Source organism: Rosa chinensis, chromosome 4 (genome assembly GCF_002994745.2).
Source record: "Rosa chinensis cultivar Old Blush chromosome 4, RchiOBHm-V2, whole genome shotgun sequence".
NCBI classification, from domain to species: Eukaryota; Viridiplantae; Streptophyta; class Magnoliopsida; order Rosales; family Rosaceae; genus Rosa; species Rosa chinensis.
This window is the reverse complement of record NC_037091.1, coordinates 9746247-9769653: the sequence shown is the minus strand read 5'-3', so window position 1 is coordinate 9769653 and position 23407 is coordinate 9746247. Positions and strand designations below refer to the sequence as shown.

Below are 23407 nucleotides of genomic sequence, written 5' to 3'. Positions count from 1 at the left end.
CAGATGTCCGGGAAGCTCTCCACGCCGGAATCGGGTCTGGGCTTCCCTTGCAGGTCTTGGACATCGTCAAAACTGTGGTCTATTGGGGAGTAATAAACAGATTATTGCCCCCCACTAATTTCTTAACTGTGGTTAATTAATCACTGAAATTAGAGTTTTGATAAGTCTTATGTTGTTTTGAGTTTATTAAAGTACAATAATCTGTCAATGATAGTTAAGTGAAGAGTTCTGACTTAAAACGAAGACATTATTTGGGGGCAGTAATGTGTCTACTGCCCCCCACTAAACCATTAAAACTTGCACCAGTTAAGTGAAGGGTTCTGACTTCGTATGAAGACATTATTTGGGGGCAGTAATGTGTCTACTGCCCCCCACTAAACCATTAAAACTTGCACCAGTTTCAAAGATTCACAGTGTATTGCACTTTATCACAAACAAATCAACAAGAGATGATTACTGTCTCCTAAGAAAGACATTATTGGGTGGCACTAATGTGTCTACTGCTCCCCAATAGACCATCAAACATTACACCGCTTCCTATGTTTCACAGGTTATAGAAGTTATTCACACTCAAAACAACAGATAATGTCTAAAAACCCACATTTTGAGGGTCAATATTCTGTCTACTGCCCCCCACTAGACTGGATCAGACCACACAATTTTTTTCATTTATCGACTACTGCAATTTAACACTACATTTACTTTGGAATAGCAGTTTTCAGTCCGTCAATAAATAAAGCAGTCATCATTGGCCCCCAATACAAAGTCTACTGGGGGGCACTAATGTAACAACTTTTATGGTTATGACTGCACAATAGCAGATAGCAGTTTTCAGTCCCAGATAGCAGTTTTCAGTCCGTCGTCGATTCCTTCAGAAGGTCAACCCCGGCGTCGCCGAGCTTCTAAGTGACGAGGACCGTTGGCTTTGGCGTCGAGCCTGGCCGCGATGGCGAGAGCAGGCGTCGTGGGCGACCTACTGGAGGGATGGAGGGAGGGAGAGAGAAATCCAACGTCGTCTGGAGAGAGAGAGGAGAGAGAGAGAGAGAGAGAGAGAGAGAGAGATCGGTGAGGGGAGAGGAGAGAGAAATCGGTGAGGGGGGAGAGGGCAAAAAAGTCTAAAAAATAAATAAAAAGAAGAAAAAAAGAATTAATTGGGTAAAGGGGAAATAATCCCTTAGAGTGTTTTGGGTAAACGGGGTTAAAAAACAGTTAGTAGAGCAAGTGGGCAAATTTTAAGCTAAAATTGGGTAAATGAGCATTTTCCCTTTTTTTTTCCTGTTTGTTATATTTGTCAAGTTTCTATTGTAACCTTTACACATTAATGCACAAATTTTTAGAATTTAATAATGGAAGGGCAATTTGAGGTGTTTTAAAAATTTAACCTTAAGGGTTATTTGCTTAATTAATACTGATTTTTACTATCTCAATTTGATGTGGCAAATTGTACATGACATGGATGAAATGAATGAAAATATGAGGATAAGAGTTGAGGTCTTGGTTCGACTCCATATCCTTTCACAAGAATAGTTTGGTTTGGTTCAGTTTAGTGTTAATTAGTTAATCACAACAGACATCAATTAATTTGACAATCAAGAAGGACGACATAAAACTTATTATTATTATTTTCTCTCTATGGACATAGTTTTCAAACCAGTATCATTTGGTCTAGTGGCATCATTCTCCTTATTGAAAGGTGTCTTAAATACGATCGATGAATAACTAGTTATTATAATATAAATAAAAAATTAAGTTGTTCAAACCGCATTCCCATCATTCCTATCATTCCTCGCAAGAACATAATACTTGTCCTTCCTTGTAAGGCAGTGCACTCGTAGAAAAGAGTTGCAGCTATAATCCTTTGTACGTAATTTGCTAGCTACCTCAAAGCTAGTCTTTCCAGAAGTAGCATTGCATGTTTGTTCTAGAGCCAGCTTATTCAAGACTGTGACTTCATATGATGGAAAAGGGTTCATCGAGAAGAAAAACGGGTCCATTGCTTTCCACCCTTGAACTATGGTTCCATGAAACATGCTCTGGTAGCTAACAATGGCCACAATGACAAGGTCACTTAATTCAGCAAACAGTGCCGAAAACCTTAAAAAATATGGTTTCCCTACAAGTGGTTCCCTCCTGGCAAAGACTTATGTCATCACCTTCTTGTAAAAGCTTCTTGATTATGGCCGCATCCTATTCTCGATTACGACTTATTCGGACAATCTTCAATGTAGGGGCAGAACTATGTAGGAGGCTCTATGGGCTATCGCCCAGCTGAGATTTTGGCTGAAAGACCTTCAAGTATGAGTATATATTATCCCTAAGCCAAGAGTCGGCTTCGCACCTGAAATTTCATGAACCCATGCAGACCCCAGTAACCAATTACTTGCAACCAGAGACTCAAACTCTCCAAGTCTCCGTACTCCAATTTGATACGAAATAGGGTTTATCTTTCTGTTAGGGTTTTAGTCTTCAGTTAATAACCTCCCTATTAATTAGGGTAGTGCAGTTATGGTTTGAACATTTCCTAGCTCATTTACCACGTACTTAGCTGAATACGTGGGCTGCTATCTTTTCTATTTTCAAAGTCATGTAAAGGCTATTATATAGCCGAGTTTGTTATTCAATAAAAATGTGAAAGTCATTCCCAATTTGCTTTGAATTGTTATTGTTCTGAGCATTTGTGTTCTAGGCCAAAACATTCATAACAAACTGGTATCAGAGCCCCTACTAGGCCTGAGGAAAAGTAGCAAACTTGAGTGACTTCCAAGCAAGGAGATATGGCGAGTATGAGTACGAGTGAAGGGAGTTTTATTCAACCAGCAATTCCTCACTTTGATGGTCACTACGACCATTGACGCATGCTAATGGAAAACTTCCTAAGGTCAAAGGAGTACTGGAGCCTGGTAGAGACAGGCTATGAAGAACTGGAGACCGAAGTGGCTGTGACAGAAATGCAGCAGAAGAAACTCGATGATTTGAAGCTGAAAGACCTGAAAGCAAAGAATTACTTATTTCAGGCAATTCCACAATTGACAGGACGATCATGGAGACCGTCCTGAAGAAGGACACGTCAAAATAGATTTGGGACTCCATGAAGAGGAAGTACGAGGGAAATGCAAGGGTGAAGCGGTCAATCCTTCAAGCTCTGCGCAAAAATTTCGAAACCCTAGAGATAAAGTCAAGTGAAATTGTTACAGTTTATTTTTCTAGGGTTATGGCAGTGGCAGATAAAATGCGTGTGTATGTAGAAGAGCTGAAGGATGTGACTGTAGTTGAAAAGATTCTTAGATCTTTGACAGACAAGTTTAATTATATTGTCTGTTCAATCGAGGAATCTAAAGATATTGATAAGCTCTCGATCAATGAGTTACATAGCTCGTTGTTGGTTCACGAGCAAAAGTTCCAGAAGCAAAGCAGTGAAGAGTAAGCTCTTAAGGTGACATATGAGGAGAGAGTTGGAGGTAGAGGACGTGGAAGAACTACTTTTAGAGGAAGGGGAAGAGGAAGAGGACACCAACCATTCAACAAAGCAATTGTTGAGTGTTACAAGTGTCAAAATCTCGGTCACTTTCAATACGAGTGTCCAACTTGGGACAAGCAGGCTAATTATGCTGAATTGGATGAAACTGAAGAGATGCTTCTAATGGCACTCGTGGAGCTGCATGGAGCCAACAGGGAAGATGCTTGGTTTTTGGACACAGGTTGCAGTAACCACATGTGTGGTGATCGAGCATTGTTCTGTGAATTAGATGAAGAATTTAAGTACATGGTGAAACTGGGGAATAATACCAAGATGAGTGTTGTGGGTAAAGGGAACGTGAAGTTATGCCTGAATGGTTTCAATCATGTAGTAACCAGGATCTTCTATGTGCCAGAGCTGAAAAACAATCTTCTAAGCATAGGACAGCTATAGGAGAAGGGTCTTGCTATCCTAATTCATTCAGGGAAGTGCAAGATCTATCATCCACTAAGAGGGTCAATCATCCAAACAGATATGAGTGCCAATCGAATGTTCATCCTATTGGCCAAATCATAACCAGCTGAGCCTCAAAAATCGAAGGAAGCTTGTTTTCTCATAGATGCACATGATCTCGCATACCTCTGGCACCATCGTTTTGGTCACCTCGGTCACAAGGGCTTAAGAACCTTGTAGCTCAAGCAAATGGTAAAAGTCTACCTAAACTTCCTGATTCAAGTATTGTGTGCACAAATTGTTTGAAGGGAAAACAACACAGGGATCCCATTCACAAGAGAAGCACTTGGAGAGCATCACAAAGGTTGGAACTCATTCATGCAGATGTGTGCGGGCCAATCACTCCAATTTCAAACAGTCACAAAAGGTACTTGATATGCTTTATAGATTATTTCAGTAGAGAGGCTTGGGTGAGTTTCTTAACTGAGAAATCGCTGGCGTTCACTTCATTCAAACACTTTAAGAACCGTGTAGAAAAGGAAACAGGATCAGCTATCAAGTGTCTATGCACGGATCGTGGTGGGGAATTCAATTATGGAAAGTTCAATGACTTCTGCAAAAGGAATGGAATAAAGAGGCAGCTTACCATTGCTTACACACCACAACAAAATAGTGTGGCAGAGAGAAAGAACCGAATAGTATTGAATATGGTAAGATGCATGCTCTCTGAGAAGAAGTTTCCCCAGACTTTCTGGCTGGAAGCTGTAAACTGGACAAATCTATGTTCTGAACAGATGTCCTACGCTAGCTGTGAAAGACCTAACTCCTGAGGAAGCTTGGAGTGGTGTCAAGCCTTCTGTGGATCATTTTAGGATTTTTGGTTGCGTATCTCATGTCCACATACCTGATGCTTGAAGAACCAAAGTAGAGAATAAGAGTTTCGGCTGTGTACTACTCGGAGTGAGCAAAGAATCAAAGGGATACAGGTTGTATGATCCAGTCTCGAAGAGGATAGTAATCAGTAGAGACGTGGTTTTTGAAGAAGACAAGGAATGGGATTGGGGCAAAAGCTATGAGGAACAAATCCTGCCTGATCTTGAATGGGGTGATGAAGTAGATGGTGTTGTACCAAGTGAGTCTGAAAGTGAGAATGGAGATAGTGGTGAAGATGGAACTGAAGGAGGCGGTGATGCTTCTTCCCATAGTGTTGACACTGATGGTACTGGAAGCTCTTCAAGTCCAAGAGAAGAAAGAAATAGGATGGTTCTAGTATGGATGAGGGACTACGTGAGCGGTGAAGGCCTATCGGAAGATGATATTAATGCTAACATGGCTTTATTTGCCAGTGCTGATCCAGTTAGTTTGAAGAAGCTGTGCAGTGTGATAAATGGAGAATGGCTATGGATTCCGAGATGAGTTCTATTGAGAAAAGTGGCACTTGGTTTCTCACAGAGCTGCCTAAAGGAGCAAAAAAGATCGGGGTCAGATGGGTGAACAAGACAAAACTAAACGAGCCTGGAGAGGTTGACAAGTATAAAGCTCGTTTAGTTGAAAAAGGTTATGCACAGGAATTAATATGGGGTTGATTACTCGGAGGTGTTCACACCAGTAGCTAGAATGGATACAGTGAGATTAATTCTTGCCCTTGCAGCGCAAAGGAGTTGGAGCATTTATCAATTGGACGTCAAGTCAGCCTTTCTTCACGTGGAGTTGTCAGAGGATGTATTTGTGGAACAACCTGAGGGATATGTGCAGAAGGATGAAGCTCACAAGGTTTACAAGCTAAAAAAGGCTTTGTATGGGCTAAAACAAGCTCCTCGAGCTTGGTTTAGTAGAACTGAAGGCTATTTTCTCAGAGAAGGCTTTGAAAGATGTCTAAGTGTGCAAACAGTCTTCATCAAGACAAACAAGCAAGGTAAGATCGTAATTGGTAGTCATTACGTTGATGACTTGATCTATACTGGAAACAATGAAGAGATGTTTAGTGAGTTTAAGAGCTCAATGATGAAAGAGTTTGATATATCAGACTTGGGAAAGATGAGATACTTTCTCGGAATTGAGGTTTTGCAGTTGGATGATGGAATTTTTATTAGTAAAAAAAAATATGCGTTGGATGTGTTGAGAAGGTTTGGGATGGAAAGAAGCAATAAGGTTTTAAATCCTATTGTTCCAGGGTTTAAGATCTCCAGAGATGAAAATGGAGTGGAGGTGAACGATACTTTCTATAAACAGGTGGTAGGAAGTTTAATGTACTTAACAGCCACTAGACCGGATTTGACGTTTGCAGTTAGTCTGATCAGTCGATATATGTCAAAGCCTACTGAGCTTCACCTTATAGCAGCCAAGAGAGTGTTGAGGCCGGTATCTCGAAGGGACAACCGGCTTTGGGATTTTCTACAGAAAGGGAGGGAATAAAGACCTAACTGCATTCACGGACAGTGACTATGCAGGTTCAATGGAGGACAGAAAGTCCACTTCTGGGTATGTGTTCATGTTAAGCTCTGGTGCTGTAGCTTGGTCATCAAGAAAACAACCGATTGTCACACTCTTAACAACAGAGGCTGAATTTGTGGCTGCTGCAGCTTGTGCATGCCAAGTTGTATGGATGAAGAGAATTTTGAAGAAACTCAGCTATGAAGGAGGTGAGTGTATTACAGTTTTCTGTGACAATAGTTCTATAATCAGATTGTCCAAAAATCCAGTGATGCACGGCAGGAGTAAGCACATTGACGTGCGTTTTCATTTCTTACGGGATTTGACCAAGGAGGGAATTGTGGAGCTAATTCATTGTGGATCACAAGATCATATAGCTGATGTGATGACTAAACCTCTTAAACTTGATATGTTTCTAAAGCTTCGAGACATGTTGGGAGTTTGTGATGCACCTGTGGTAAACTAAGTGCTTATGGCACTAGTTTAAGGGAGGGAATGATAGGAAATAGGGTTTATCTTTCTGTTAGGGTTTTAGTCTTCAGTTAATAACCTCCCTATTAATTAGGGTAGTGTAGTTATGGTTTGAACATTTCCTAGCTCATTGACCACGTACTTAACTGAATACGTGGGCTGCTATCTTTTCTATTTTCAAAGTCATGTAAAGGTTATTATATAGCCGAGTTTGTTATTCAATAAAACTGTGAAAGTCATTCCCAATTTGCTTTAAGTTATTATTGTTCTGAGCATTTGTGTTCTAGGCCGAAACACTCATAACACAATCTGAATACACGAAACATGTACGAATTCTTTGAACAAGCACTTCGATTTTCATCTTGAAATTTTTGGGTTTTGCTTCAAATTGACTAACTAATGATGGGTTTTTGATTAAATAGCCTGAAATCTTACTCTTGGGGAGAGCGGCTTAGCGGAAGCCGCAACTCCGGAATAGCTGCAGACTGGAGGTGTGGAAGTGCGGTGACTATGAGCATAACGGAGGAGCGGACGGGCGGTGACTATGAGTCTTTGTTTGAAAATCGATTTTGCTTTATGGCTTGTTTGATTATGTGCAGCCTGTTTCAGTTGTTTGAATATATGCTTGGCTAGTTGGCTGGTTACGTCTTCTATCTTCATATAAAAGAGATAGTATGAAAGAGATAGAAAGGGTCAAAGGGAATTGGTCAGGTGCTTGATTATGTTTGGTCAATAGTGAATTGGATAATTATGTTTGGTCAATTGAAATTGCTTTCTTCATCTATTGACGTTGTTTACTAAAAATTAGCCCACTACCCCATTTTCAGATCCTGGTTCCGCCACTGCTTGAATGGTGAAAGGAACTCCCTGAGTCAAGAGGTCCAGTACGTGAGAGCGGTTATTGGGCGGCCTAGGGCAAGATAGAGGAAAAATGCATCAAGAACAGTTCTACGGTTCGTGATAAAGATCTGAGGAGAGTTTTTGCGACCAATAGAGTGTTTAGCCACTATTTTATCATAATATTCAATTTGGAAAAAAAAAATCATAATATTCAATTTGGCTAGTAGGCATTTACCATATACTAAAGGAGACTTACTGTTCATTTTACTGTTCATTTAACAGTAAAAGGTCGTTTCTGCCCTTGGCTTTTTCTCACAATTTCACGCTGCCATTGACTGAGGTATACTAAATGCTTCCATCGGTTTCTTCCTTCTTCTACGGACTGTTTCTTTTGTTCTCACCGCGCTCCCTCTCCTCCCATTTCAGCGATTTCTGTTCGGTGTTCATCTTGAGCCGAGGTCATCATCAGCGTGGTGCTTCAATCGATTATTTCCCAAGTTTGAGACTTTGTGCATGTGTGAGTTTTTGTTCTTTTTTTTTTTTTTTTTTCCCTAATTTCGATTGAATCAGGTTTCAGTCTTAGTCGAGTAAGCTGTTGATAGGTATAGTTTGGCTCTGTCTCAATTGGTGCTTGGATATGGTGTGAGGCTAGCCAAGGATTCCTTTGTCCCTCAAGGTCTGCATGTTACCAATTTGTTCTTATTTTGCCTCTCTCAAGGTCTACTACTTGCCTTCTCAATTTTGGTGGCTGAGAGGGAAGAGTGTTGGTTCAGGAAGAGCGAGTAGAAAGAAAGCCATCCTTGACAGCCGCAGAAAGAAAGAGAAAGAGATAAAGAAAGGGATATTCAAGAAGCTAAAACTGGGTTGCTCAAAGTCAAGGTATATACTGTCCTCTGTATATGATCGATTCTGGGTTCTCATTGCATGTGCTATAAATCTCTGTATTATTTGCGGTCTGGGTTCCTAGAGTGATTGGTTCTATGCTTTTCTGGATTTGCGGTTAATTTTGGTTCTCTGTATATGAAATTTTGATAATACAGCATACTGTATATGAATGGACAAAATGCACAACTTCATCTTTACGAAGAACTTCCAAAGAATTCCCCCAAGTCCACTTTCCTCGAGTACTTAACTCATAATTCCCTTGAAAAGACAATGTTCTTTCATGAAAACATTCCCAGTTCCTAAAGTGTTGAATGGTATACCAAAACAAAAATATACTCTTTTAGAGTCATCTAAAACTCCTGTGCTACTCTAAAAAATTGAACATTTTTCTGATCAGTAAAAATGATCAGCTTCCAAAAAAATTTCTTCCCTTCAAAATGTAAATTTGAATTTGGGATTGATGAATGAGATTAACTTGGGATTTTGAGGGTCCAATGAACTCATGCTTTTTAAATAATTCTGTGCAGATTTTTGGTATGGCAGAGAAGGAGATGGACTATAGGGTTGAGTTGTTCAACAAGTAAGTTTTATGCATTGTATTTTAGTTGATGTCACAAACTGAGTAATGGGGGTTTTTGCAAGGTAGTATTTGAATCCAATTTGTTTTCTATCTCATCTCCAATAGTTTGAGCAATTAGTTCCAATTTCTTATCAATCTCAGCTCCAATAGTTTGAGCAATTAGTTTGGGTGCTTCTTTGCCATGCACATTGTCTTCCATTCATTCATTCATTTATTTTGGCTTTTCACACCTACTTCCTTCTATTTCCATTAGCTCTCATACTTTATTTGATGAGCAACTAATTCTGTTCTCTTCTTTTGTGGGTTTTGATCACATCTGGGTGCTTCTCATCTCAATCGCTCCAACTTCAGTTTATTTGGGTATGTACATACAAAGGAAGAGCTCTTTCCATATAGCTTCTATAGATTGTCTTCTTCTTCTTCTTTTGTCTCTCTCATTTCCTTCTTTTTATTGTAGAGTTCACTTAAATTTTGATCATATGTTGCTTATGCAGGTGTTATATCGAATCATGATGTAGGTGATTATGACAAAGAAGACAAAGTGGCTAGAGCTTATGACTTAGCAGCATTGAAATATTGGGGCACCACAACCACTTCCAACTTCCCGGTGAGTGCATATATGATATGACCTGGTGTGGTTTAATTATTGTTATTATGTTCATGCAATAATGATCTCAAGTGGAGATTGAATATATAATTTGTATATAATATTATACCTGTATACTATATCCAGATCAGTAGCTGTAACGAAGAGATTGATGAAATGAAGTCCATGACAAGACAGGAGTATGTTGCATCTTTGAGGAGGTATGAATACTAATTCCATTCGAGTTCCATAATTCTGATCATTGTACAAGACAACATGGTTCAATAATACTTTCTGCACCTATACTTCTAGCTGGTACCGATAAGAGTAATACTGGCTTTTATTCTGTGCAGAAGGGAAACCCCTCATGATTCTTATTATTTTGGACAATCATATACATCAGTTCCAAGGGAAGTAGTGCAAGGTAATCATCTCAACTTCATATATGGTTTATTCGAAAAGAACAAGAACATTGACGTTTACAGCAAGAATCAAGTAAGTGTTTCTCTTTTAATTATTAATTTCTGGGTTTCATAAAATTTTTATGTCTATTTCTGAGAGTTGTTGCTTCTCAAAAAGGAAAGGAAAAATAAAAATCTGAGAGATGTTTGATTCTGCACATTTTGATCTAATTGTAGAGATAATCTTGGCTTAGTATTGCGGGACAGCAGGCTGGGAAATCATAACGAGATTTTTCCCCAGTTTTGATATCGAAAACTTCTTTTCTCAGATGCCTATTTTTATATTATGCAGTTTTGGCGTTCAATTAATTGGATATAGTATCCCATTTCGTGTATAAATATATGCACACAGCCCAAATCAGATAGAACATTAAGATCCAACATAAATAAAGCATGTAGCAGTTGTATGCCTCATAACAGAATAACTACAGAAGCAATTAACAGAACAATTGATCCTCATCATGTGATCTTTACCGAGACATTTTTTAAGAAAAATACAAGGGATTCAATTGGATCAAGCGGAAGCAAAATTTGCAAGGCAACTGATACAAAGCTGGAAGGTTTTCAAATGAGTGAAGGAAATTACATAGCTATTAAATAATCAAATTTTTTAATCTCTGAGTCCAATTAGCTCTTGCCTAGTATATGATTAGCAATTCACTTCTGATGATGTACACCAATTAATGGAAAATGCAATAAGAATCCAAAACAAGAACTAAAATGGTTTAATGAAAAGAAGCACGCAAACCATGTTGAACCGTGCAGCTCACAACCCAACAGAACACACTAAACTATTATCTTTACCTTCTTTGCAAAGGAAAGGTCATGACCTTCTATGATTTCTTTCATGTATGGAGAGAGAGGAGTCTTTTGGTGGATTTTTTCTGTAATAGTGGTTAAATTTATAGAAAATTGGATGCAAGTGTTTTGATTTTCAGTTGCAAAGAAATTTGTAGTGCAATTCGTATTAATGCTTTGAATTGTGATTTGGCAGGGAGCAGGGACGGTACTGGGTCAGTGCATCTGTGCTTAAAGGAAAGAACCTTTTTGGTGTCTGAAGGAATTAGGATTTGGGTGAATTGCTATTGTGGTCATAGTGAGTTATTAAATACACCTCACAATGTAAAAACAACCTAGCTAGAGTACATTACTACAATTAGATTGATTGATAATAATACCCGCGGCAACGCGCGGAAGCTTTTTCTAGTATCTATTAATAAAGCGAGCAGCTGTTTACTGTTCATCTTGGGGAAACTTTCAAACTTTCGATTTTGCCCCCTTTTTGTGCCCATGATTTACAGAGAAACAGAAAGGAGAATGGTGGTTCGCATGCAAATATAAAGGAATGAGACGGAAGTATCAACGAGAGCTTTGATCTAGATTCTGCCGTCATAGAGAAACATTGAGGAAACGAGGAAAGAAACTTAAAATATCATGTTAGGCGCTGGAAATTGAGTTAGCCCACAAAGGTGAATGGCTCTCTCGCTCTTTTCTTTATCAACGATATTGGGGTTGACTGATTGTATATAGAGTTTTTAATTTGATGTTTCCCCAGTCCACTCTGGGTTTGCTTATAAATACAAGAAACAGATTCCTACTTACAGTTTCAGTGAAGCTTGTTCTGCAATTTTAATTGGGCAGTGAGAATTGTGATTAGGGGAGTTCAATTTGTTCGATTGGGGTTGTCAGATTATTGTCGAATTTGTTAAATTCGAGGTTTATAGGAGAAAAGCTGACATGGGTTATGTGAAATTTTGATACTTTTGCTTATTGAAGAATAGGGTTTTTGGAGTTGAACTGGGTTGGGTTGTGTTCTCCCTGTTTTGGCGGCCGAATTGAATTCATATCTACCTTCAAGTTCAAACTGAAAGAGCCAAGCAGGACAGGTTAGTTCTTGAGCTTCAGCTTATAGCTATTATATATTTCTCTATCATACGACCGCTTTTCTGGGTTTGTGCTTTTCCTTCCGTTTATGCATTTCTGATTCTGGATATGCTCAATTCCTCATTGTCTTTCACAATCAGGAAACTTTTGGGTGCTTTTTTTACTTATTACTTATGTGTTGGCTACTACTTACCTTTTATTATTCTTCATGAGGGAAATTTTACCATTGTTTGGGTAATTTGTGAAGCTGGTGTTTGTTTTTTTTAATTGTTTGAGTTTTTAAGATGCAAAATTTTTATTGATTGACGAAATGCGTATGGCTGTTTTTGTCAGCCTCGGCCCTTTATTGGTTTAAGTGGAATGGTGATGATAAATTTTCTTAAATTCCATTGTGTATTTCTAATACAAGAGGCTGAGTTATGTCTAATTCTAATACAAGAGGTTGAATTATGTCTAAATGAATTTTTCAAATTCCATTATACTAATTTTAATAGATTGACGAAATGCGTATGGCTGTTTTTGTCAGCCTCCCTTATATTGATTTAAGTGGAATGTGATGATAAACTTTTTAGAATTCCATTATGTGTATTTCTAATACAAGAGGCTGAGTTATGTCTAATTCTAATACAAGAGGCTGAATTATGTCTAAATGAATTTTTCAAATTCCATTATACTAATTTTAATAGAAGAGGCTGTGAAACAAATATTTTTTTTTTGTCCTTTCCAAAACAATGACAGAATGGTCAGTACTTACTGATGTGCATTCTTCATATAGTAATCTGGCATTTTGAAATTGTAGCATTCATGAATTTTGTGGAAAAATACTCTTGCTTCACAGATCACTAACTTTACCAATTCCCTGATGGTGATGGAGTGCAAGAAGGCCTGTGTTTTGTATGTTGGTTCTAAAGTGATGGGTTTTGTATCATTTTCATTGTAGATTTTCACCAATATTCCATTTTGGTACTATTGTCTCCACTCTTGACTAAACAACCAAGAGCAAGTTTGTTGTGGCTCTCCCCCTGCTAAGGTCGCTGAGACTCTTTTCAAGTAAATCTTTTCCCTCCATTATTAGCCATTAAAGATCTGATTTTGACTCCATTAGAAACTTGACATTTGCGAAATGAACTAAAATTGTGTATATTTTCAGGTACTTTCCAGCTGAGAAAATGATACCAAGTTCTTCTTCTCTGAAGATGTCTCTGTTTTTGAGCAACTCTCAAGGCCGTATCAAAGCAAACCATAGAAATTGATGTAGCTCAGGTACTAATAATTCTTTTATTTGTTAGGATACCGAAAAGTGAGGAGGATAATAGCAGAAGTTTATTTGAGGCTGCTTTTTGGTTCTCTAGCACATTTTGGAGTGTTTGTGGTATTTAGTTGTTTTTTTTTTTTTTGCTGATTCTTTTCTTTTAATTGTTTTGTATGTGAAGATTTTGTTGGGTAGATTTGCCAACTGTTAAAAATCATAGACCTACCCTCATCTTCAACAGATAGCACACGAACCAGCTGCTTTATTCTACAAGGCTTTTATGAGTTTTATCACATCCACAAAACACCAAAAACCCTCTAACCAGGTGGCAAATTCAGTGACTGTAACCATGCTATGCTTACTCAAAATGACATTTAGAGTTATTTTACGCTTTGAATCATTTTGTGCTTACACAGTTAGCAAATAGATTGAGTATGCTGTTTTTGATATTGGGTTGTCATGGATTTTGCTTGCAGGTTTGCACTTGCTACTACACTACTACACGCGTAAATGAAGTAGTGCTGCATTTGAGTGTTGCAGATGTAAATCCACTGTTTTATTAACCAAAATGGATCAACACCCACCCCTGCTAGGGCAGCCATTTTTTGTAATGAATGTAGATGAATATTTTCATTAGTGGCAGTATCTTGCCATTTTATTTATCAATGATATTCGGGTGTAATTTCATTAGCTTCATGATGACAGAACTGTATCTTTTACTGAGAAAATGTGGTAATTTTTGGTTATGTAAGTTATATATATCTTGAATGTGATGTAGATTATGTTTTTTCATGTACTCATTCACTGATAGTTTGGTTACGATATGTGAAGCATTATAATAAATAAAACAAGAATGAATCGCACGCCCAAGAGCCACATTGCGCGCGTGCAGGAAGGCTAGTATATATAATTTCAACTATATTTTCAAACAATATAGGAAAGTGTGTCCCCCGGATTTGGGTATCCAATCCTCCTCTTTTCTTACTTCATATTCTGGTGTTTGACGCCGATCCTATTCCCCCATGAGTTTATTTTTTGTTTGGCGGTGGACTTAAGTTGAGGTCAGTGCCTTTATAATTCTTTGTTCTGCTTTGTTCTATAGATTGTTTGTTTGCCAGAAAAAAAAAAAAAAAAAAAACCATAAAATTATGCAATAAAACTTAACCAAGTGCTTAGTTGCATTAAAATTGCATGCATATGATGGATGCTCGCGATCAAAGCAATATCAGTGCGCTTAGATCGACCAACAAAAAAACAAAAGACCTGGCACAGATCGAGACCGCACTATGCCAATCCCCCCCCCCTCCCCCGGGGCTTCTCGCTAACTCTCTGCTCTTTCCGGCCTTCTCTTCTATGGCCACCACGACCACCTCTCTTGCATCACTGTATAATCATTTCATCCTTTACCTGTCTCTCTTGAAGCTTCTCAGGCTGGATCTGGCATTGCTGGCGTACCCGAACATCAACCATTGTCTCTTTTTTATTTCCTGCACTTTCACTCATATATGCACTCTCTCTTTGCCTAATTTCTTTTGTCAAATTTATACGCAGGTTGCAATTTTTTCAACCTTAGGGTTTCGAATTTGGGGCTTGTGCAGCAGCCTATCAAATTTGTTTCCCTCGTTACAAAATTGGAGTTTATCTTGACACGCATACAGACTTTCCTTGACGAGTTCAGTCACTGTGATTTGAATCTAGATTCGGTATAGATTTGAATCCATGTAGCTTATTTTTGTTTCTGGTTTGCTATATGGCTAAGATTTTATCTTTTAATTTTATTCTTCTGGGCATGAAAGAGGCATATTGGTGAGATAATGTTTTTAACGTTATTTTTGCATGCCAGTGATTAGTTGTAAATGTAATAGCATATATGCTTGGTACGTTTTGTTGAATTGTGATGTATGCCGCTATTTTCCTCTTCCAGATATGCTTGGTATGTTTTGTTTTCTCTATTATGTTGGTTTACTGGAATTATTGTTGGTTGGAATTATGGATGAGGACTTAGAAATAGTAATTGATAATGCTTCTTGTGGATGTTCTTTGATTTTGCAAGTTTTAACTTCTCATTACATTAATTTATTTTATGTGCTATTTTACTTTGATTCTTTATACATATATGCTTATGTGTAACTAATTTGGTCATGATCTGCCATGTTTCTTTTGCAAAACAGTGTATGATGTGAGTTTGAGTGATGAGAGCTGACCTCAAGATCTCTTTGATTTTGTCAGCGGCAAGTGCTTTCAAGTCATGGGAAAGGCTTGATGCCAACTGTTTAATATGACTCTTGCTGCTTTGTATGGTTTCTACTTTCCACTTCTTCTGTTTATTATTTACTAATTCTGCATACTAGTTTCCAGAGGTGGCATTATATCCCACTCATTTGAATTGGGGGCCAAGATGAAAGGACTGTTTAGTGGTGCAACAGCTGTTATTACATTTCTCTTTCCCTCAAAGGCTGCTTTGCAAGTTGAATATAATGTCCAAATTCCTTATATAATGCAAGCTTTTCTTGTTTCCTTTAGGAGGCATATTCTGTGCCTTTTCCCTTTACTCTTGTTCTTTCTTAGTAGGAGCCCTCCATTTAACGCAATGACTTGTACTTTTTCCACAGCAGAGTGTTGATGCTTTTATCAACTGTGTTGTGAAAAACAGAGGATTCAACTAGGGAAAGCACGTTGCCTGTTTGATCAGAATGTGGAAGGACCAGTCACATATACAATTGGTATACAGCTTCCTCCATTTTCTTCTATTATAGCTTCTTCCGTTTTTTTTTGTTGTTGTATTTTTTTGTATTTTTCCCTTCACATATGCTATGTAATGATTGTTAAACTGGTTAATGAACCTGTTGCAGTTATACTTTTGATGAGAATACTCCACTTGTTGATGATCCAGAGTACGTCTCTGCATTGGGTGAAACAGTATTCAAGGGACTGCAAAGCGGAGATAAGGATGGGGTCTGGTTAATGCAGGTAAAAGGAAGGATTTAATTGAGTCTTATTATTTAATTCTGAGTATCTCTTTGAAGAGAATGTAGCTATACATTGACATCCCATTTGTAAACAGTAACCATGCCTGATTATTTATGTTTCTCTAGATATTAGGACACATACTTGCGCCATTTTCATTTTAGTGCAAGAAGCATGCATACTATGGAATAGTTTTTATACCCTCATATATTGTTTGTGCATTAGTTCCTAAGCATGCATACTCTGAAATCATAGTGATTATTTCTAGCCAAGTAAGCTGACTTGCCCCTTTGCTGCTTGCAGGAGAGAGATCTTTTTGCAGTTCAGTGATGGACCAAGAGAGATGATATATTGTTCTTATTTCAGATGAAAGAAGAGTGAAAGGAGTCTCTTGTAGAGTTGTTTACAATAATTTGTATTTACAGATTTAAATATATATATATATTTTTAAGGACTAAATTCAGTTTACCCCCTCCAACTTAGGGGTAAACATCAAGTCAGTCCCTAAATTTTTTTTTTAATCACGATCGTCCCTGAAGTTCTGTTTTTCATCTCCCTCGTCCAAAATCTGAAAATGGCTCGAACCATGACGTCATATGATGACGTGTCCCCGACATAGGGACCCACTTTTCAGACGTAAACCCTAACTTTGGACGAAATGTCCAAATTACCCATTGTTACCTCCCTCCATTACGAGGTCATTACACGACCAGAAACCAAAAGCGTTATCTTAATCCAAACACCAAACAGTAAACGATCACTCTCTCTCTCTCTCTCTCTCTCTCTCTCTCTCTCTCTCTCTCTCTCACATCTTCATTCACTCGAAACCCAGATTGAAGAACCTGATAAAGAGATTGCACGATTATAAGGTACAATCATTGGCGACATGGCTGGGGCCGTCGATGAATGGATACCTCGAACGCAAAGTGGAGGCGAGGAAATCCCAAATTACAGTGAGTTAATGTTTTGAACTTAAGATTTTGGAAATTGATTTAGGGTTTTGGTGGTTAGGGTTTTGTTTAGGGGGTTATTGATTTTGGATTTAGGATATGTTTGTTTGTGGTTTTCGGATTTTACATTTGAATTGAATATGAAAGGGATTGGCTTTTTTGTGAAATGCTTGAGAAATTGATGGACTTGAAGCTTCGAATTCATGTTTTTTTTATATTAGGGTTAGGGTTTTGACATATATGGTTTGGAAGATTCTCATTTTGCGGGTTTGGGTTAGGGTTCCCAAATTTTAGGGTTTTTTTTTCTCTTGTTTTTTCTGATTCTCTTTCATAGAGTTCTGCAAGTGATTATTATTGGTTTAGACATGTGCTTGTTGTTGGGTAGCTGAAAATGGGATTTAAGAAAGGTGACTGTAAGTGGTCCTCTTATAGGGTTGAGTGGTCCTAATAAAGAATTGATATTGAGGGTCTTTTGGTGGTTGGAACCATTATGCATGTGTTGTTGAGTATTTATTGTGTGTTTTTGGAAACTTCTTACTTGCATTACTGGTAGTTTTCAAGTGCTGCTATGCTATGTTGTTTAGTGGTTGTTATAACTCAATTTTTCTTCATTTGCAGTACACCCTGATTATTTTACAATCAAGGTGTATCATGGTGGATATATACATCACCAAGAAAGCAAGTACATTGGTGGCAGCATAAGCTACTATGACAATGTTGACAAGGATAAAATGTCATTGACTGAGGTGGATGGTATGGTTCGGGGGATCAATCCTACTTATGCTGGGACAAGGATGGATTACTGGTACTCAATAGGCAGTGAAGATGATGCAATGACCAAGCTAAGTACTGACAAGGATGTGGTGACAATGTGCTGCATGGTGCCTGATGTAAGACTGGTCATTTTGTACCTTGACCACTTAGAACTTGACCCATATTATGTAGAGTTAGATGACCTATTCATGTATGACCAAGAAATACCTGATTGGGGGTTTAGTCAGGCTGGATCAAGTGGAGTTGTCATAGAAGAGCTGCCTGATTCACCAAGAAAGCCGAGGACAAATGTGAAGATTGAGGAGTTGCCTCCATCACCTAGAGCTGAGGAGAATCAGAAAGCAAACACAGTTACAACTCCAACAGTGGGAAAGAGCAGAAGGTTTAAAGTCTGTGCAAATAGGAAGAAGGTAAAGGAAATAGGAGTGAAGATTAGTGAGCCTGAAGAAGTTCCAACTCAGGCTAGCAGAGCTCCAACCTGTGATCCATCTGACAAGGGAAAGCAGAAGGTTGAGTTTGAGGATACGGTGGATGATTACTTCAGTGAGGATGATGGTTTCATTCAAGAAGAGGAAGAAGATGTTCAGTTTAAGGAACCTAGTTCTGGAGATGAGGAAGATGATGGTTCTGATGATGATGATTACAACCCTGCTGCAGATGATGATGAGTATGCAGCCTATGGGGTAGATGATGACTTTTTATTTGACTAGTTAACAGAACAAGAAGTTCATGATGGTGTGGGAGAGAGACCTTCTGTAGTTGCTGAAAATGTGAATGTGAATGGGAGTAGTGAGGATCAATTTGGGACTAACGAAGATAATGAGAATATGTTTGGGGCAGTGGATTCAGATCAAGAAGGGATAGGTCAAGAATATGACTCTGATGATGATGGGGTGCAGGAAAGGTTTCCTGAGTTTAACCCAAAGGTAGATATGGAGGACCCTTACTTTTGTAAAGGTATGAAGTTTGCAACAGCAAAGATCCTTAGAGCTGCTATAAGGGAGAGGGCCATTCAAAAAGGCTGGGAAGCTGTATTTGTGAAGAATGACAAGGTCAGAATTAGGGCCATATGCATGGCAGATGACTGTCCGTTTGAGTTGTATGCCTCAAAGATGCAACATGAGGATACATTGATGATAAAGACATATAATGGAACACATAACTGTGCAAGGGTTCTTGACAACAGTATGGTGAAGACTCCATATTTGACAAGGAAATTTGCTGAGCAGATCAAGCTGAACCTTAGCATTTCAACAGGTAAAAAATTGATTGCCCTTAAATTTATTGTTTAATGTTTGTCATCATTGATTTTTGATCCATATCTTCTATTTCTTATCACAGAGTGTCTGCAACAGACCATGGCAGCTGGGGTCAGAGCCAGGGTTTCGTTCCAACAAGCTTACAGGACAAAGAAGGCAGCTTTGAGCCTACTGGAGAAGTCCATTAAGGAGCAATATGCTAGGGTTCAGGATTATGCAAAGGAGCTGAAAAGGGTTGATCCTGAGACAAGTGTTGATATTAAGTGTGATTTCTCTAATCCTAGTCAGCTTCCTATTTTCAAAAGGATGTATATCTGCTTAGGGGCAATGCAGAGGGGATTCAAGGCTGGTTGTAGACCAATACTGGGACTGGATGGATGCCACTTAAAGAGTGCATATGGAGGACAGTTGTTGTCAGCAGTGGGGCTAGATCCAAATAACACAACATATGTTGTGGCTTATGCTATGGTGGAGATGGAGTCCAAGGATTCCTGGGATTGGTTTCTGAGACTATTGAGCAAGGATCTGAATATTACTGGTGAAGGCAATGGGTTCACTTTCATTTCTGACAAGCAGAAGGGGCTATTGCCTGCATGTGAAGAAGTTCTCCCTCTAGCAGATCACAGATTCTGTGTCAGGCACCTTTGGACCAACTTCAACAAACTGTTTCCAGGGAAGGTGATGAAGGACCAACTTTGGGCTATTGCTAAATCCACTACAATGGCTTATTACTGGAAGGAACTGGTACTTATGAAACAAATGGATCCTGGAGCATATGACTGGTTAACTGGTATGTCTACCTCATTTTGGTGCTTTCTGGTACTTATTTTTGTGTTTAGTTATGTTCATGAATTGATGTCAACTAAATGTCATTTTTCAGATCCTAGACGAAACCCTACGCACTGGTGTAGAGCTCACTTTGGCAACATTCTGAAGTGTGATGTGCTTCTGAACAACCTATGTGAAAGTTTTAATGCTTTCATCCTGCCTGCTAGATCCAAGCCAGTAATTTCTTGCTTTGAAGACATCAGGGTTAAGATGATGAAGAGGATTGCAATGAGGAGAGAGAAGATGAGTAAAGTTTTAGACCCAATTTGCCCTAGGCCTAGGGAAATTTTGGAGAAGAACAAGACTAGGTCTGCCACAGATTGCATACCATATGGGTCTGGCAGCCACCAAATTGAGGTTGAAAGCATTGGAGGCAGCAAGTATGTGGTGGATCTAGAGAGAAGAACCTGTGCTTGTAGGAGATGGGATATAACTGGTATTCCTTGCAAGCATGCCATATCTGCAATCAACTTCATGAGACACAAGCCTGAAGACTATGTGGATGCTTGCTACCTGACAAATACCTACATGGCCATATACTCTCACACAGTCAAGCCAGTCAATGGGATGGACTTGTGGATTCCAAGTGATGAACTTGCCATTCTCCCACCACAGTACAACAGACAGCCTGGTAGGCCAAGGACCAAAAGAATCAAGGACTCATCTGAGAAGGATACTGAAGGTCCCAAGCTTGGAAGGGTTCAGAAATCATTGAAGTGTAGCAACTGTGGGGTTTTGGGACACAATGTCACGACTTGCCATAGGCACCTTCCACCCAAGGAAAGAGCAACAAAGAAGAGCAAGCTAAACACAGGAGAGGCATCATCAACTAGAGCTCAGGTGTTTTTAGCTTATGATTGGTTATTAGCAGAAATTGCTTATGATATAAGTGTTTAAACTAACAAATTTATTGGCTGTAGGCTAAAGGTACCAGAAAGCATGTGAAGACAAAGAATGAGCTTAGAGCAAATGCAAAGCTCAAAGCTGAAAATCTGAAGGTAAACTGATACTTTCTTTCTTGTTTGTTTGTTGGATTTTTCTACATGGTCATTCTTTGATTCTATAACCAACTTTATTACTGTAGAGAAAGAGAGATGCAAAAAAGGCAGCCAAAAAACCATCAACTGAATCAGCAGCCACATATGGTACAGCCAAAGGCAGACCACCAAAAGCATCATCAAGCAAGAGTAAATCTGCTTCTGCACAGGCTTCATCAAGGTCCTCTGTAAGGATCCGAGAAAATGCAAAGAATGCTGGGAAATAGGTGAATGTTCTGTAAATGGGATTGGCAACCGAGGTTAGGATTTAGAGATGCATGTTGCCATATTTTGTGCAACCTTGTGCTGTGTATGCAAGGTTGCTAGGTCTAATCTTTTGCATAGATGATTAGACCTATAATTTTGTGCAACTAATTCCAAACTGTTTATTTTGTGGGTTTGGAGGTAGAACAGATTTATGCATCTATTTGGTTGCCAATTATGAACATCTTTCAATATTAACAGCTTTCATTTTAGTAATTTCGGGTCTGCCTTTACTTTGTGGCAAATTTTTTTTTTTTCATTTTCTGTACATTTTCTGGTCATTTTGGAGGCTAAGGTAATTTGTTCTCATCATTTTCTGCCACTTCTGGTAATCATATTATGGTTTTAGGGATTAGTTTGTGTTTATTTTAAATGTTGGAGAAAAAAATGCTTCAAATGTCTATTTTGCCCTTCTAGCTGATTTTAAGTCTGAAAAGTGGGTCCCTATGTCGGGGACACGTCATCATATGACGTCATGGTTCGAGCCATTTTCAGATTTTGGACGAGGGAGATGAAAAACAGAACTTTAGGGACGATCGTGATTAAAAAAAAAATTTAGGGACTGACTTGATGTTTACCCCTAAGTTGGAGGGGGTAAACTGAATTTAGTCCTATTTTTAAAATGGAATATATGTAGTCACCAAAGCTTGTATTAGTGGGTATGAAGCTTTTGTGGGACCCATAATGGCAGATACCAAAAATATGATAGTGGATACTTGGGTAAAGGAAACCAAAGGAAAGGAAACCATTGCTGATAATGGTGGCTCAACCGTGGCTATTGGTGTTATACACCAATGATTGGTACCCATTGACCCAATAGACACCATTAGTGATGGTGTCTAAAGGCCAGATTTGTGGTAGTGTTTTCTGATTTGCAGAGAGCTGGCCTGATCATGAGCGAACTTGAAAAAATGAAGAAGCAGAGTGCTTAGGCAATATTTGATGTTAGGTTTACAGTTTTGTAATGGATTTTCTTCAAAAATGTACTTTGGTTTGTAATCCCTTGTTCCTTCTATCAAATTCTAGTCTTTTTCAGAGTTCTATATTGTGTCTTTTTTTTTTTTTTTTTTACTTTTTAAATATTGGTGACGAGTTGGGAACACCATGATTTTTGGGTCATGATGTTTACTATTTACTGAAAGTTGTTTGAGATGAAACTGTATGTGTTTTACTTTGCCCACTTGTAATATTTGCCTTCTCTTGAACTTTGATTTTGTTATCGATACCTCATTGCGTGTGTGTATTTGATTTTTGTGTGTCAATCACTACCTGGCACTACTCTAGACCATTAGATATTGTTTTTATACGTCATTACCTAATCAAAAGCTTAGGTAGGTTAGGCAGATTAGGAGGTTAGGAGAGGATCCTCTCCCATAGACACAAACCTGTTCAAGAACAGCGGGTACGACCCCATTATCCACCATTCAGTCGTTTCGTGGCAATAGTTGTGTGGTTGTTGCCCACTATTGTTGTGGTGTTGGTTGTTATGAATGGTCATGAAAACATAGCAAACATTATGAAATCTTCTTTATATACATTGGAAGTAAAAAAAGCAATTCATCCAGTTTGGACATACATCTCCAATTTCTTCTCTTGCGGCCGAATTTCGAAAGAAGTCTTGGTCTTGGATGACCTATCTCGTGTCTGATACTGACTCCCGTTGGTTGAGTTTTTCTGCTCCTTTTGTCTCGACGATTGAATAGATATAGCATATCAATATGTGATATCAAATTTGTCTACCATGACTTTGAAAGCATTAGCGGAACTATCATAGAGCTTTCTCAATTACCTGACGTAAGCTAAGTTCCGTGTGGCCTATGTGCTTTAATACTTATCATATCTGTCTTCCCCGACTTTGGACGCATTAGTGGACTGTCATTGAACTTTGTACTTTCTCAATTACCTGATGTAAGCTAAGTTCTGTGTGGCCTAGGTGCTTTAATACTTCCTTTAGAAGAGCTATCCTTGTAAAACAGAGAATAATTGACATTCTTCTTCTGGGAAACATATATGGGTAGGGATGCAA

General features: G+C 38.6%; 3 protein-coding genes and 1 long non-coding RNA gene across 4 annotated transcripts; all 4 read left to right on the top strand.

Moving 5' to 3' along the window:
- The first annotated feature begins 7884 nt into the window (after nucleotides 1-7884).
- On the top strand, nucleotides 7885-14084 carry LOC112196778 (AP2-like ethylene-responsive transcription factor AIL7). Its single transcript, XM_040517818.1, has 15 exons — nucleotides 7885-7994; nucleotides 8081-8169; nucleotides 8257-8330; nucleotides 8428-8533; nucleotides 9067-9119; nucleotides 9471-9479; nucleotides 9614-9726; nucleotides 9853-9926; nucleotides 10059-10129; nucleotides 11161-11262; nucleotides 11468-11635; nucleotides 11943-12052; nucleotides 12991-13100; nucleotides 13201-13313; nucleotides 13779-14084. Coding segments are annotated over exons 2-11 (678 nt in total). The 5' UTR covers nucleotides 7885-7994; nucleotides 8081-8167; the 3' UTR covers nucleotides 11542-11635; nucleotides 11943-12052; nucleotides 12991-13100; nucleotides 13201-13313; nucleotides 13779-14084.
- Nucleotides 14085-14453: 369 nt separating this feature from the next.
- Nucleotides 14454-16703, top strand: LOC112196781. Its single transcript, XR_005809440.1, has 3 exons — nucleotides 14454-16025; nucleotides 16155-16272; nucleotides 16573-16703. It is a non-coding gene; the product is annotated as an uncharacterized LOC112196781 (long non-coding RNA).
- Nucleotides 16704-18419: 1716 nt separating this feature from the next.
- Nucleotides 18420-19640, top strand: LOC121052773. The gene is made up of 3 exons (XM_040518636.1): nucleotides 18420-19250; nucleotides 19335-19515; nucleotides 19586-19640. The coding sequence occupies exons 1-3, from the start codon at nucleotides 18821-18823 to the stop codon at nucleotides 19638-19640; spliced, it is 666 nt and encodes a 221-aa protein (XP_040374570.1). The 5' UTR covers nucleotides 18420-18820.
- A 22-nt stretch (nucleotides 19641-19662) lies between these two features.
- LOC112198766 lies at nucleotides 19663-21458 on the top strand. The gene is made up of 4 exons (XM_024339877.2): nucleotides 19663-20042; nucleotides 20133-20920; nucleotides 21001-21078; nucleotides 21165-21458. Exons 1-4 carry the CDS (start codon nucleotides 19718-19720, stop codon nucleotides 21342-21344), a joined length of 1371 nt encoding a protein of 456 aa, XP_024195645.2. The 5' UTR covers nucleotides 19663-19717; the 3' UTR covers nucleotides 21345-21458.
- Nucleotides 21459-23407: the final 1949 nt, after the last annotated feature.

What these genes read in the sequence shown, in the direction of transcription:
- LOC112196778 (XM_040517818.1), top strand. An exon ending in GGATTCCTTTGTCCCTCAAG is followed by an intron (nt 8,331 to 8,427) that starts GTCTGCATGTTA and finishes GTGTTGGTTCAG; the next exon opens with GAAGAGCGAGTAGAAAGAAA. An exon ending in CAACCACTTCCAACTTCCCG is followed by an intron (nt 9,727 to 9,852) that starts GTGAGTGCATAT and finishes TACTATATCCAG; the next exon opens with ATCAGTAGCTGTAACGAAGA.
- LOC121052773 (XM_040518636.1), top strand. Translation starts at nt 18,821, where the DNA reads ATGTTTGGGGCAGTGGATTCAGATCAAGAAGGGATAGGTCAAGAATAT. An exon ending in GAACCTTAGCATTTCAACAG is followed by an intron (nt 19,251 to 19,334) that starts GTAAAAAATTGA and finishes TTCTTATCACAG; the next exon opens with AGTGTCTGCAACAGACCATG. An exon ending in GAGACAAGTGTTGATATTAA is followed by an intron (nt 19,516 to 19,585) that starts GTGTGATTTCTC and finishes GGGGCAATGCAG; the next exon opens with AGGGGATTCAAGGCTGGTTG.
- LOC112198766 (XM_024339877.2), top strand. Translation starts at nt 19,718, where the DNA reads ATGGTGGAGATGGAGTCCAAGGATTCCTGGGATTGGTTTCTGAGACTA. An exon ending in AGCATATGACTGGTTAACTG is followed by an intron (nt 20,043 to 20,132) that starts GTATGTCTACCT and finishes GTCATTTTTCAG; the next exon opens with ATCCTAGACGAAACCCTACG. An exon ending in TCAAAGCTGAAAATCTGAAG is followed by an intron (nt 21,079 to 21,164) that starts GTAAACTGATAC and finishes TTATTACTGTAG; the next exon opens with AGAAAGAGAGATGCAAAAAA.